The following is a 16182-nucleotide window of genomic DNA, read 5'->3' as shown; positions in this document are numbered from 1 at the left end:
ACGAGATTAAGAAGGCGAGAATATCGACAGGAGACACAGAGAATCATGGCAGAATGAACAGATTCTGCAAGGAGCCTCCGATGAGCTATCAACAAATCCAAGCGGAATAGATGGAGAGAGATCTGTACCCAGGTGGAGGAGAACCCCTGAGGCATAGATACAAATTGGTAACAAAGAGGCAGGGAACATCACTCTCCAGCTCCCCAGGCTTCCTGAGGTGCAACTCCGGAAAACAATGCTAACCCTGTTTCCGAGAGGTGAGATGCCGAGATGGAGAGAGTTGGCGGCCACAGAGATACCGCGTGTCACTTCGGAGGAGCTGTGGTACGCGATCTCTGGTATCCGTCCTAGAAAGAGACCAGGGATGGATGGAGTGCCTGCGGAGAAGATGGGGGCGTTGGTGGAGGCCTCCTCGATCACTTTTTTGAAAGTATTTAATGAATACCTATTTTAGGAGAGATTCCCAACGCAATGGAAGATGGCGAGAGTGGTTCTCCTGCCTAAGGGAGGTGGCGGAGAAGCGGCCTAATGAGTTACAGGCCGGTTTGTCTAACTGTTGCCTGGGGAAACTTTTCGAAGTTATTCTGGCAAACAGGCTGCAGAAGGAGTTAGAGAAAACTGGGGGATTCTCGGACAAGCAATATGGCTTCCAGAAAGGAAGAAGCGCAGTGGATGCCGTTAAAAAAGTGACAGAGGTAGTAGAGGCGGCGGCTAGGGGGTCTAGGAACGTGAGAAAGATTCCCCTGGTCGTTTTCCTGGATGTTGCTAATGCGTTCAATGCGGTAAGGTAGGAGGCCATATTGCGGCAATTGTAGGAGCGAGGCATTTCACCTTACATTTTGAGGATGATGCAGTTGTACCTCGGTGGAAGGAACTTGAGTATCACGTCTTAGGAGGGGGAGGAGGTCCTCGTGGCCGTGCAGCGTGGGGTGCCGCAGGGATCAATATCGGGGCCCATCTTGTGCAATGCGGTATACGACGACATCCTTCGGCAGGAGTGGCCGCCGGAAGTACAATTAGTTACATACGCCGATGATTTGGCGGTAGTAGTGGCGGCGAAGGAGCTGGGGATAGCTACGAGGACCATTGAGAAGATCAAGTCACGGGCTGCAACTGTCAGCTGAGAAAACTGAAATTGCAGCATTGACGAGGAGGCGGCGAATACCCCGTTTTGCTGTCCGATTCGATGGAGAAATAATCGGCCCGAAGGATTCATCATTCAGAACCCCGTTCAGCATACTCCTCCATTTTGGTTTTCAGGATACCTGTGACAAGTTAGATACTTGTTCCCATTGCAGCCGCCCCTGTAGCATGTGCTCTACCACGTTGTCCGGCGTCAGCCACACTCCAGGCCTGACAGCTGCCAACGGCCTGCCCATCTGACACATTCAAAAAAAGCGTGTGCCGGGGTGTCCAGTGAGCTACAGTATACTCAGCGTGGTGTGTCCGTCGCCAAAATTTGTAAATATACGTGCCGAACTCCCCGTGTCTCGAGAGGAATTGTGTAACACAATATGTCACCTCTCCGTGCATCCTCCGTAGCCACGGGATGATGCGTGGTATCAGACGGCGGGTCCACGCACCCTTATCAGAGGCATCCTAAATCCTCTGCCACTCCTCTTCCAGTAGTCTGCGTGCATCTCCTCTAGGTGTTCCCTCCTGTATCCTAATGAGTTCTTCAACACGACGTTTAACCGGGGGAATCCTCGCAATGACCTCGAGCGCTACTCCCAACACCGTTCTATGCGCAGCGGTCAGCGCTCTTCGTTGCAAGAAGGACAGCCATTCCAAATTCCGCTTCCTGTTCAAGGCCTCAATCCAAACCAGGACCGCGTACATTAGAGAAGATAACGCGACCGTCATGATCATCCTTCCCGATGACGCGTTCACCTGCTCACACTTCTTAGTCGCCTCTTGGAAACGGGCGGTGAATAGCCCCGACCGATCGATCTACACACCAAGGTATTTTGCTCGGCGCTGTTCCACCACCCTTACTCCGTCGACGTCTACCGCAAAGGCCTTAACCATCGTCTACCTACAATAGTGGAAGCAAGCTTCATTTCCTTCTCCCGCATCCAGCCACTAATCCTTGCTATTGCGACATTGGCAATGTCTTCCGCATCCCCTTCTGAGCCACCGGCAACCGACAAGGCAGGAGATCGGCATACGCGACCACCTATGCTCCCTCTGGGAGTTCCATCCTCAGGAGGCCGTCGTATACCAGCGGTTTCGGCATTTCAAAACTTTAAAAATTGTTTAACATACAAAAAAAATTAAAGCATTACAGCAAAATTAAAGCTACGTATCATCGCAGAAATAGATGTTCTTAATGAATATAGGTTTTTGTCGATAAATTTGTGATAATCTTTGTAATTTCACGTTTTTTAGTTTGTAAGTGTGAAATTTTTGTTCTACTAACCCTGATTTTTTTTTTCCTAACCCGTTTACGAATCGCATCGCTGGATAGCAGTACTTGATAGTACTAGCGTATACTCAAAATAATAAAATTTTAAAGAGACTATACTAGTTTTATTAAAAAAGTAATAAATAAAACACAAATAAACTGGTAAAACCTTTATTCTACAATTAGAACTGTTTGGTGGCGCTGGGGTCGTGATATTTCCAAAAATTGTATTTATGATCCGATTTAGCTCATATTCGGAATATATATTAGTTACGTGAAGACATATTTTCGCAAAAAAAAATGAAAATGAATGATTTTCATTCGTGAAGATCGAGTGCTTTATTTGATGAAAATTTTGAAGTTGTTTTTTCATAAAAATAAGAAGAATCTTATTAATAACAGATGACTAGTTATCGACTAGACTTGATACATCGTCCGATCAACCGATCGCATGATTTCAGATTGAGTATATTCTTGCTGTTCTGCTCGAGTTGAATCTTGTTGTTTAACTTAAGTTAAATTTTTTCAGTGCACTTGATAAAATCTTTTCAACTTGACCGTCAGCTATCAGCTACACAGTATTAGTTTCACAGGTAATTTGAATTATAATTCTGAGGCTCTCACTCTTAACAATATTAACACAAAACAAATGTTTTTTTTATTAGGTTGATATCGTACATAATTATAGGTCCGATTCATATTTTTTCAAGTAATAACTTGATTATAATTTTAAATCGATTTAATGATATAAGGCTAAACTAAAACACATTCTTAAAATAACATAATTAATTATAAAATGAAATAAATTCTGGCAAATAACATAATTTTAACATTTTTCTAGTCTTCAATAGATATTATATCGTGCTTAAAAATCGTCTGAATATGACTAAATTTTACAGTCGTAATGGTTTTATCTTTAATAAATAAAGTCGGACAACTTCGTAAACGTTTGATATCTTTGGTAAAAATTTCGGAACGCTTTTACGATGCGTCGTATAATAGAGATCACTAAAGTCAGGTATAATCAAATACTAATACGACCGCATTTGTTTAAGATGTTACAAACATCGACTGTTGAACATTTTCCTCGGGATCCGAGTTTTCTGTTTAAAAAATCGTTCCGTTAAATGAAGTTTCACGCCAACGTTGTAAAGCTGTCGGTTAGGGTTCTGAGAGAACTTTAAACGAACATAAAATTTTACCTTGTAAACAATCGACAACTCGTGATAAATTAAATACAAATGATATCAAATACGATTAAGAAACTGGGTTTCCTTCTTTACCGCCGGCTCAGTATTTTAAGATTTCGTGCTGATTTCAAAAATTAATGGAAGTGAAAGAGCAACTCAAACTTACAAGTAAAGTGATATTGATAAACCGGTGTAATATGATAAAAAAGTAAGAAAAGGAAATATTAGTGACCGATTGCCCATGAGCAAAGCTATTTGAGCAACATATTTTCATGCGTCGTCTGCAGTCGATTAAGCCAAACCACACAAACGAATATGTACGCTAGTAAAAGACTAATATAATAAGAATTTATATTGTTAGATAGGGTTACCATGTTAGATACCATCCAAAAAGTGATACTGAATGTAATTAAGCAAATTTTTAACGATATTTTAAATATTTTTTGTAATGATACCGAGAAATGTTAAATCTTTTATTAGTCTATATATTGCAGATGAAACAACGTAATCAAGGCACGGAGTCTTATGAATAAGAGTATGTGAAAGTGTGTTTGTAATATTAAAACTTTATAAATATGTGTATTAAATGAAGTAATATCATTAAATATGATATAAAGGAAGTTTGAATATAGTGGACCGTCGAAAATATCGTCTACTAAACAAATATTGTCCACTTACAAAAATTAAAAATATCGAAGGTGTAAGAATCGGCTCGCTAACGATAACTCTAAAAAACGTTAAACGCTCTGACAAACTAGAGCTAGTAAAGAAAAAAAAACACCATAAAAACCTAAACTCTCGCTGAAACCTTAACAATTTTATTTTACATCAGACGTAAAATAACGAAGCACAATTTTTCTTACAGAAAAACGACCTTCTAGATGGAGTATAATATTTGCGATGAATCTAGAAATCATTTCTGAAGGCCGGCGTAGGACTACGATCACGTCAGGGGCGGCGCAGGGGTCGATTCTCGGCCCCGACCTTTGGAACGCCGTCTACGATGGCTTGCTAAGGCTGGAGATGCCTGAAGAATGTGCCTCGGTCGGGTACGCTGACGACGTTGCGCTACTTGTCGCAGACCGCGACGTGGAGCGCGCCCGACTGAGGCTCAGTCGGGCCGTGCACAGAGTCGGTGCCTGGCTGGACGATCGTGGATTGTCTCTAGCCCTCGGCAAAACGGAGATCGTAGTTCTCACGAAGAAACGTATCGACGTACTTCTCTCCCTGCGGGTCGGGGTAGAGGTTGTCGAGACCGAGCCGGCCGCAAAGTACCTCGGTATGATGATCGACCGGAAACTCAGCTTTGCCGACCGGCTTCGTACAGCCGCCGACAAAGCTGCGAGAGCCGTAACTGCTCTCAGCCGGCTTACGGCGAATGTCGGCGGACCGAAGGCCAGCAGACGGCGTTTGCTGATGTCCACGGTGCATTCCATCCTGTTATACGGGTCGGAACTGTGGGCCCAGGCATTAAGAGTTGCGAGAAACCGGAAGCGGCTCGCGCAGGTGCAACGCACCGCAGCCTTGCGAGTCGCTTCCGGTCTCCGAGCCTGCAGTACTTCTGGTCGCCGGCGTCATACCCGTTGCTACTTTAGCAAGGGAGCGCCAGGCGATCTACAGGCGACCGGGTGACCATCGCCGACGAGGAACGCACTCGCACGTTCCTCGCACGGCAAGAGACCCGGAACCACGAGACCAGAGGACGATGGACCGCAAGGCTTATTCCTCTGGTCAGACCGTGGACAGAGCGACGGCATGGAGAAGTGGAGTACTACACGACCCGATTTTTAACGGGTCACGGGTACTTCCGCGCTTACCTCCATGTCATAGGGAAAGCGCCGTCCCCCGACTACCCGTATTGTCCAGGTGTACGGGACGACGCTGAGCACACCTTTTTCAAATGCGCTCGTTGGGCGGCAGATCGAGGTACACTAGAGGCGGATCACGGAGCACCGAGTCCCCACAACGCGGTTGCGACGATGCTCCGTGACCTGAGCAGCTGGGAAAGCGTAGCCCGATTCGTCGGCAACATACTCAGGGCCAAAAAGGTTGACCTGGATAGTCCTGAAATTAGGTAGCACCTAACAGGCTAGTACAGGAGGACTCGACCGGAAGTAATGTGTTAAACGGTTCCGGGTCGAGACCTGGTAGAAAGGGGGGTGGTTTTAGTCGGTAGTCTGCTGATAGTGATTGGATAATACCATCAGCGAGAGCCCGACACTATGTGCGTAAATGCATTTCCACCTCCCACCTCAAAAAAAAAATATTATTTTATTATTATTATTATTATTGACCACTGAGTCAGTGTTTTTACCAGATTTTCTGCAATAACTATAGTTGCAGTATCATTATCGTACGAACACATGTTAGGATCTTCAAACGCCACAGTTTCATTTGATGGTACATATGATACCATTTCATTTAACGCTATACTTATGCAAAATCTCATGATATAAGCGTTGGCCAAACCAAAAAAACATAATACTGCAATTGTATATCTTCTCGGTATCAGTAACTTCTCGGTATCTGTAACACGATAAATATATATTATAACAAATTAACACATGTAATTAATGTATATTAAAAAAAATTTGTTTATCGCTAAATATATATATATATATATATATATGAACTCCAATTATTTCAATGTTTGTAAATTGTTTTGTTTGACCATGCACCTGGCGAAATATCATTAAAAAGTGATAATAAATAATAATTTGTTTGCTGTACGCGTAGAACCTTTGATTGCTCTTTGAATTGGCAGTAACAACCACATAACTGTAGGCCAACTATACCTGGGTAACTTAATAATCGGTTAATAGTTCTGGTTAAAATCAAGTCAGCCAAAGGTTATATAACTTAGTCCACATTCTCCCGTTACTCTTTGGGCATACTATCGTTTTTAATAAATAAATAAACGAATGAACTTGTACCAAATTACTTTTTATTTAATTTCTTGTTCACGATTTATTTATTATAAAATGGTTGAGGACGTGAGCTTATGTAACGTTTTTATGCGTTGAAAAATATTATGTTTAATCAGATATAACTTGGAACCTTCTGCATGAAAGCGGGTACGTTATGTTTTCGCCGTATATTTAAGATCTAAGTTTAAAATAAGTCTATTAGAATGTATATTAAAACTAAGCATTAAAAAAGAAGATATTTATCGTAACGGCCAAGATTTGTTAAGAGTAAGTTTCCCAGGATCAGCGAGGCAAAAATCAAAGAAGAAATATTTGTTGAACCGTAGATGAGTACGCTATCGAGGGATTCGGATTTTGAGGGAAGTTTGATTACGTAATCGTTGAGAAAGTGCGTGAGAATTATTTCAAAATATTATTAAATTCTTGAGCGAAAAGAAAGCTGAAAATTACGGAAAATTATTGAGCTAGTCTCTTGAAAACTATAAAAAAGGAAAATACTCGTGTTGCATTCATATTTAGAGTTTTTCTATCTAACCGTGGTGATGTAAGTAATGGGAACGGTGAACGCTTTTACCAGGAAATGGAGCCCCAATACTGCCGTTATTTTTTCCGGCTAAAAAGGAACATTACAGAGGCTAACTACAAGAGAAAACTAAAGAAAAGCAGCTATTATGTAAGATAACATCATACTATAGATTATATAACTATTTTAAAAAATCAAGATCTTTACGTTCAATTTCGATTTGCAAAATTGAAATCAGCTTATTTAAAAAAGGAAAAAGAAAATAAGTTTTTAAAAAAAAAAAAAAAGTATTTATACTTAAGATTATTGAGTTTTCAAAATCTAAAACTAAGATAATGAATGAGATGATGATATTTCCTTTCAATTTTAACTTTCTCGGGTACATTAATTTACAGTATATATCAGGGTTTATAGAATAATAGTTCCGTACGAAAGAATCCTGTTCGGTTGCTCTGATACATTAGAATCAATCGTACATTAATATTTTGATAAACAAATGTTAATACACATATTTTATGTCTCATATATATTCATACCTCATTAGTAGTGAATTTAATTTTATTAAAAAGTAGAAGTTTTGATTTATAGACAATTTTGATAAATAAATATCGAATGAACATAAATTTAGTTTTAAATTTAAAAAAACGTACATTATCTTTTTATTAAATTATACGTAAAAGACTTTTTTACGAGAAATATAAATATATTTTGAATATACTCGTATAATGTTTAATAGAACTGTTATAAGATTAAACATATAACGTTTTAAGAAAACATACTATTAATATTTAATACAAATATTCAAAGCTTAATTGTTATGAAATCATGCGTATATCGTAAAAAACCTTTTTAATATGATTAATGATAAATAGCTTAATTGTAATTAGTTATTATTTCATAACAATTACATATCTACATTACACATATCTAATGAAAAAATATTATAAAAGATATTTTATTGTTTTCTTTATTTATTATGTGTTGTACAGAGCATTCGGAAAGTCGCTGTGCAGTATGCTTTAGAATTATATGTGGATTCTGTACTTTCGGTGTTAGGTTGGTTGCCCTGTAGGTTTGTAGGGCGTTACTCACTAATAAACCAAGATTTTAGTTGTTGAGTTGCGATTGAACGTGCTTCGTTTCGTTTCTGTTGCTTCGTTTATCGGAATCACTGGTTGCGAGAAAGTAATGGTTCTTTGGTCAGGGAAAGGTGGTCGATTTCCACGGGGTTGATGTTTTTCTTTCTCATGGGGAACGGCCGCTCTCTGCTCGGTCTCGTTGGGTGTCTTCTGCACGCCTCAGTTTGATGAGCAATTCACCATTCTGCGATCACGAGGGGTACGCTCCATGTTGTATTGGTGTCGAGAAACAGTACGTTGAAGCCAGGAACCTCTACTTGCTTAACGAGGCCGAACAACCGCCGACTTTCTCTTCCGAACTGGGGGAAAGTTACATCGACGTCACCTTGGTGACGGGCGATCTGTTTAGGAGTGCAAATAGTTGGACTGTCTGGCCCGAGGTCAGTGTGAGTGAGCATAGGCTTATAATCTATGAGATCGCTTACGGTGGCGGTCCAAGAGCTCCAGATTCAGGTCGTTTTAACCTAAAGGGCCTGGATAAAGACAGGTGCGGTGCGAGTGTGCGGCTGCTTTACAGGGGTTGGAATGGCGCATGGAGCACAGGGAGTAGGTGGAATTGATGGCTGAACAACTCGGACGGGCCATCAATACTGGCTGCGGCCAGTATTGATGGCCGCAGCCAGTCAATACGACGCTTAGGCCGATGAACGGACCCTTGGGTAGTAGCCAGTCCGCTGGTCTGCGAATGCCTGGAGTCATGACCTCCGCTTCCGGAGAACCGTCTGTTAGACGCAGGCGGAAATCCGGAAAAAAAGTGGTCCTCTGACTTGAGCGTGCTGCGCGCTAGAGTTAGGTCCGCTAGGACCTAACGTCGCCCTCTAAAAAGGATTATCGTTGACGACGTGCGCGCTGAGGATCTGCGGATCTACCGGCGTGCCCGTAATGAGTGCGTTCATGCTATCGAGGAAGCCAAACTCAAATTTTGGCAAGACTCTACGCACGAGTTGCAACGCAGCCACTGGCAGCTCGCTAAGTCATGTAACCAGCCAAAGCTGTTGCACGTGCTCTCCAGTGTTCGATGCGGGTTTGGTGGTCGTGACCACACTTTAACATCTGTCGCGACCTACTAGGCTTTCCTGGATACTCTGTTTCCAGATGCTCCGGAGGGTGAAGCAGAAATCGGCGTCAGGGCGGGTGCGACACCATTCCCTGGCGTACGGGCTGTGGATCCCGTACATATAGACCGAGTGGTTTCTCAAATGGCACTTAGAAAGGCACCGGGGTTTGACCGGCTTGACCCGGAAATATTCTATCATCTGCTGCCTGTCACAAGAGAGCCGCTTGGCAGACTGTTCTCAGAGTGCCTTTGCTGGGGTTTCTTTCCGACTAGTTTGAAGGTGGCTTTGGGGAGGGTGCTCTTAAAATCAGGAAAGGATCCGGCAAGTTGTTTGTAAGGTTGGTTGTGGAACGGTTCTGGGAAGATTTTGATAGAACTCACTTCTAAATCGAGGTCCATACGGCTTCATGAAAGGGGTTGGCACCGAGGATTGCATCATAAATGCTCTTGCCGAGGTGGAAAGCGCCGACTGTAAATATGTTTTGGCAATTTTTACTGACATAGAGGCAGCATTTTTTTCCTTGTGTTGGAGTTCTGTTCTCTATGAATTGGAACGCCGCAATGTTCTCGTAGCCCTGCAGGCCGTGGTACGTGACTATTTGTCTAACCGTACGGCTCTGTTTAAGGATGCGCAACTAGTTGTAGAAAAATCAGTCACCACGGGAAGCCCGCAGGGTCCGTTCTCGGTCTCTTTCTATGGAACCTGGTATTCGACGGATTTTTGAGACTAACATTCCCAGAAGGGGTCATGGCCCAGCCTTTCGCCGATGACTGTCTCCTGTTTGTTCGTAGTAATTCACTTCCACAGCTAGAAAACCGGGTGCAAGCGACTTTTATAACCGCAGAGGGCTGGATGGCCATGCAAAATTGAAAGATTTCTGTGCCCAAGACGTAGTGTATGCTTCTCAAGGGCGCAGACAAATTATCGTACAGTCGTAACTCCCATATCAACTATAAAGGATGTGTAATCATCCGAGTTAGAGTTCATAAGTACCTAGGTGTTATGTTTGATGAAAAGTTGCTGTTTAGCAACCACATTATCACATTAGACAAGATGCGGCGGATACAGTCTCTGATGCACAAGCTTAGGAGTATTGCTCGGAAAGGTTACCGACTGTCGGGCCGTCATTTTTACACGGTTTACCGAAGTGTTTCGAAAGGATGACCTCTTATGCTGCGTCCGTTTGGGCGCATAGGTTGGAAAGAAATCGAATACTTATTCAAAATTTAAGGAGTTCCCAGCGCAGAGCTTTAATCGTATGCACTGGTGTGTTTAAAACAACCTCCTACGAGGCTATTGGGAAAGGCTTTCCCAATCGATTTAGCGGTGAAAGTTCGGGAGGCCATGTGGAAATTGCGAAGAGGCAGAGAGGCCGAGGTATTTGGGATGCGGTTTCGAGATGGGCTTGTACCGGAGCAAAACGGTCATCGCAATGCACCGGTTCTAAATTTCGAACAGTTGCCCATCTCTCGCCGGCGGAGGAGGTTCTATAGTCTTGCGATGGAAGCATGGAAGCACGGCAACACGAATGCCACGCCACAAGTAAGGGTAGGTCCTTGAATAGATTTATAGGTCTTGGGGAGGATGGTACTCCTCTAGTTCGTTTTTAAGGGCAACGAGAGCCCAAGTGCTCTCCAACTACGCGAATTTGAACCGATATTTGTTTCGGTTTCACCTGGCAGCTGATGAGCTGTGCGTCTGCGGGGAGGACCAGTCAAACGAACATATGATGTTCGACTGCCCGGCTCTTGGGGGGGTCCAGCACTCAGGCCACCCTCGAACTTAGTGGTCAAGGGGAAAATACGCCACTCATAAGCGGCGAGTCAATGTGGCGTGAGCCGCATTGTCGGACCGTGTTGGAGTTCTTTGATGCCGTTGCTTTGTTCAACCTGCATCAGTAGTTTAAGGGATATAATACTCCTACCGCTAGCCGTAGAAGCTACCCTCGAGAAGTGGCTGGCCACCGGTCAAATATAACTCCAGACGCTATAATATGGTGGACAGGTACTTTCTGGCATTCAGCGAACTAGACGTGGCAGCAAATTCCTGTCCTTGACAGAATAAATTTTAATTTATTGACAGGTCATATATTATAGTATGTAGAAGGGGTGCGTCTACCCGTTTTAGTAATATATGACAAGTGAGCGGTGGGATACGCAAGCGAGTAATGTAGGGCACCGCTCTTGTTCCGCTCACGCAGTTAGGTAAGCTCTAGGAGCTAATAATGGTCGTTAAACCATTTTGAGGAACAGTAGCCGTTTGCGGTACGGAAATTCGGTCTTATGCTTAAGGGCGACTGAAAGGGGAGGTGGGGAGAGAAATGCCAAACAAACCAACAGCCAACGGCTTCGAAGGCAGAAAAGGAAAAATTCCCCGATAGTAGAGAAGGCGGAAGAGCCTAGAAGATGGGTCTTAGAGTATAACCATTAATAACTCCTACCATCACCACCGCCACCACTACTTCATTTCACAAAGTATTTCTAGATTACTTTGTATATTTGAAAGAAAAAGGGCTTTTCGTCTGTTTTCTTTTAGCCTCCGAAACCACCATAAAGTATTATTTCAGAGGAAGAATGAGAATGAAGTATAGTCTTATAGAGTCTCAGGTTGACCGTTCCTCAGATGCGTGGTTAATCGAAACCCATACACCAAATAACACTGGTATTCACGATTTAGTATTTAGTAACCAGCATTTGCTAGCCTTTACTAGCATTTGAACCTTAGAACTTTCGACTTTGAAATCGGCTGATTCGCGATGACGAGTTAACCGCTAGACCAGCCCGGTTGGCTAAAGAAAACGAGCTAGATCAGAATAATATTAAACGACTAGAAAGAGAATAGGTTAATTAAAGAACGTTCAGAAAATAGTGGAACCTTATTGAAAATGTTTCCTTCTTTTGTCGCATGTTTAATCGAGCAAATCGGGTTATAGAATGCCGCAGAGAATATTCATCGTCTCCCGATACATTAAACGTGCCAGTTGTCTAGACCCAGAATGCCTTCACAGATAAATACGGTGTGGATACATCAAACAAGTTTTCCATCAAGCGGCTATACGGCAAGTCGCAAGAGACAGGGAATGCAGCCAAAAGAGGTGGACCAAAAGCGCTAACACCAGAAAGGTTGATCGACGTGCAAGCTGCATGCATATGCTGTTAGTTCCAAGAAGTCTGTACCTGGCCTATCTAGCTAGTCCGGTCCCTCCGTTGTTAATGCTCACACGGCATTGCGCAAGAGTTTAAAGATGCATCCGTACAGAATTCGTGTTGTTCACGACTTGTTACCTGCAGACAACGGGAAACGTTTTCGAAGGGGTTGTGGCCCCCTCGGTCTCCTGAATTACTCTCTCCTGACTTTTTTTGCCGGGTTTATCTTAAAGATGCCGCTTAAAAAACTCATCCTCACATTTCCCGAATCGCAGAGCGAAATTTAACTATATGGCGCTGAAATTCCTCAACAAACAATTACAACATGTTTTTAAGAACGTGCAACGTCGTATTCAATTATGCGAATCTCAATTATTACTGTAATTTACTCGTTTTGCCATACGGTTGCGTCACTTTTTGAACGCTTTATATTTCTCCTATAGCTGTAAAATGACATTATACTAATATCGTTAAAATTACGATTATAAATATTAATCGATATCGGTAAAACTAAAAAAAAAAACGGTCTGAGGAAAACTTTATACCAATCTACCCGCGCGAGAAATATATAGTTACATTCTTCAGGAAAGCATTAATAAAAATATGCGCAAAATATTATAGGAACCGGTGTCATACGAGGAGAGTAGACTACGTTTCGCACCTTGGAGTTATCCAGGACACACCTAGCTCGAATTATCAAAGCCCAGAAGAAATCTTGATCTAATATTTTGTAATAGTTGGTTTCATTACGAAAAAATTATGCGCTTCCCTATTTACGAAAATCACGAAGCAGTAGATTTTTCAGTTAAATCGCTGATATATCGAAAATAATTAAATAAACGAATATCAAAATAAAATTCGCTTTGTTTTGTAAATTTTCAAAAACCATACAGTTAACTTACAAAACGTAATTATTATCGTATTATCACATCTTTTTAATAATTTGATTATTAAAATCAAAGGTTAGAAAAAATTACATTTATTATTAATTTATAATCGATCCTGAAGAGAAATGAATGCTGCCTGTTTTAAATTCCGCCCTGAGTAGAATTCAGACCTAGAACCTTCCGCCTAAAAAAAGGAAAATATTATCGGTCGCTACGAAGGTCGGTTAATAGTAAAAAAATAAATTAAATCGAATACATCAACAAATAGATCGGCTTACCGATTGCGTACTTTCAATTTTTTTTAATTTAATAGCAAACATTTGTACGAGTTACCTGTAAGCTTAGGTATGAACAGAATAACCTTTGAATTTGAAAATATTTTTACTATTTGAAAATATAATTAAATTATTTCTTACTTTTGCATAACTTTTTATAACAGATATTATTACGCGTACTTGTATTTTAGTATCGATTACTGGTCCCGGCTTTACCAAAAGACATCTTTAACCGTTAGACTTATTTCGTACATAAAAAAATTAATTCCCTGGGTGGGTATATGAGGATCCCCACGTCCACAACTTGGTGCCGGCAGTACCCGTTTTGAAAGAAAGTATTTTTTTCCCGGTCGCGGAAGAAAAAGGATGGATTTTAAGGAAAAATTATTTACACGCAAACGAAAAATAGCACGAAACAAACAAATACTATTCCAGAATTCGTTGCAGCTCCTTCCAGGCAGCAGGCGGTCATCTGCCAATATTTTCTGACATTACGTGAGAAATTGATTTTTCTTTAAAGCGCCAAGTTATTATAAATTAAATAAACATATATATATAAATTTTTTAGAGTTATTAAAATTTTTACGCTGTTTTATGTAAAACGCAAAATCCCACCAAACGGTCGACGGGATATTTATAAAAATACGATATGGAAATTTGCAAGCTTTTATAAAAACGATTCGCCGGGATCGGATACGAACTCAGACCTTACTGATGAAAGATCAAACGCTACCGTTCTACCGAGAACGGTCCGTTAATATATAATTATTTAACTTACTATCACGCCGATTATTTGTAATTACTCAAAAGAAATTACTAGGATATTTGAATCGACTAGAAATATTGGGTTATTTGAATAATCTATTCGGCTGCGAATGATTCTGAGACAACATACAATTTGACCCGGATATTGCGTAACTTAGTGGTCGTTTTAAAGAAGAAATTTTAAGATCAAAAGTAAAATTTATTTTATTGAAAAGGATAAAATTTTATTTCGGTGATTTTAATTTTAGTTATAAATGAATATCGTTAATCAATAGGTAATTTGTTTCTTTTTTATTTATTTATTCACGATACGATTGCGGATCGATGTCCGATTGCAGATACAAGAATCTTCTGTCGTATAGTATTGCAGAATCAAGAATCAAATAAAACATGTAGTATATTCTTTTTATAAATGGATTTGTCCGTTAAATCTGATATATTGTTTGGGTTCAATTTGAAAATATATTTAAAAGAAAAATTAGCCTGATAAACGAATAGATGACCGAGTGAAAAAATTGTGACTCGTTTAAAGTAAAAAATCTCAAAATAAATAAAGATAACATCTTTTCAAATTTATTTATCGGACAAGTAACGTTAAAAAAATTCAATCTATAATTCATTTTCTTAATTTCTTTCTGGAAGGTAAAAATTGGATAAATTAAAAGAATATCGTGAACAAAATGATTTAAAGTTTCCTTAATATCATCGTTTTAAATAAAATTATACTAAATTATTTTCCTAGTAAAAAGATCGAATCGTGTTAAATTTTACAAAACGCTTTCAGAAAATGAAATCATTTTTATTTGGTTACAATTGAGGAAAAATAATAAATGTTTTTTTTTTATTATCCCAAATATTAAATAATACATAAAACAGTAAACTTAAAAACACGTGAAAACTTTTGTAAGATTTTTAATTTTATTTCCCACAATTAACTACGTAACAAAAGAATATATTCTAATTTTAAAAAGTACTTCGTTTAAAAAAGACTCGTCGATTATTTTAAATACGGAGACCTTTTTAGTACGTACATAAACCGGTTACTAAAAAAAAAAAATGTTTTTATAAAGAGTTAAACATTTATAAATAAAATTACCTTGAAAACTCCAGTTCAGATCCCCATTCTGGTCGTTCGGCACAGCCATTATATTTTCCGATGCTTACAGACGGAACATCTACGCTACACTAAACTGAAACAGAACACCACTCGTATGACAGCATGCGCCCACGTGACATAACAATACAACGCCGTTTCTCATAATGATGCGCATTGTGTACTAATAATTACGAAGTAATCATATCGACTAAACACCTTGCTTCTCATCAATCTATTTCGTGTAAGAAGGAAAAAAATTATGTTACGTAGAAAAAAAAATTAATTTAGAAGACTTAACGTAAAAAAATATTAGTTTGTATTATACACGCAATACATAAGTTGTACCGGTGTATTAAATACTAGTCAATTTTATTATTGCCAGAAAAGTAAGTTTTTGTCAGTGTAAGAAATAAACTAAAAAACTCTTGGGCACTTCTGCGCGAGAAGGCCAAGTTTACGTTAATTGGATTAGATTTTAATATTTTTTTATAATTTTCTTAAATATTACTAACAATAGATACCGCCGATAAAAGAAACGTCAACATTCCAATTTGCAGTATCATAACGAACCACGCTTTCAACCTGTCCCGTTGAAACCTTTTTGACCTTAAATTGAGCATAACTCAAGAATGATTCAACAAATCTTCATCAAATATTCAAATGCGCAACTTCAGATTTACTACTACAGCATATATAAATTTTAATAAAATTAACTCATATATATATATGATCTGTAAAAAAGGAAAATATATGTATAAATACGTATTTATAC

At 40.0% G+C, this 16182-nt stretch overlaps 1 protein-coding gene across 2 annotated transcripts in view; it reads right to left on the bottom strand.

Annotated features, from left to right (window-relative positions):
• The window catches only part of LOC142326219 (putative inorganic phosphate cotransporter), a 79270-nt gene extending 63719 nt beyond the window's left edge, over positions 1–15551 (bottom strand). For both annotated transcript variants that reach the window (XM_075368510.1, XM_075368509.1), the window contains exons 1-2: positions 15411–15551; positions 5909–6120 (exon numbers count right to left, since the gene is read on the bottom strand). In XM_075368510.1, coding sequence (XP_075224625.1) covers positions 5909–6120; positions 15411–15459 — 261 coding nt within the window. In that variant the 5' untranslated portion in view covers positions 15460–15551. The remainder of the gene's footprint in view (positions 1–5908; positions 6121–15410) is intronic.
• Positions 15552–16182: the final 631 nt, after the last annotated feature.

Source organism: Lycorma delicatula, chromosome 6, assembly GCF_047948215.1.
Source record: "Lycorma delicatula isolate Av1 chromosome 6, ASM4794821v1, whole genome shotgun sequence".
Lineage (NCBI taxonomy): Eukaryota > Metazoa > Arthropoda > Insecta > Hemiptera > Fulgoridae > Lycorma > Lycorma delicatula.
Note: the sequence above shows the minus strand (reverse complement) of the source record. Positions and strands in the feature narration are given on the sequence as shown.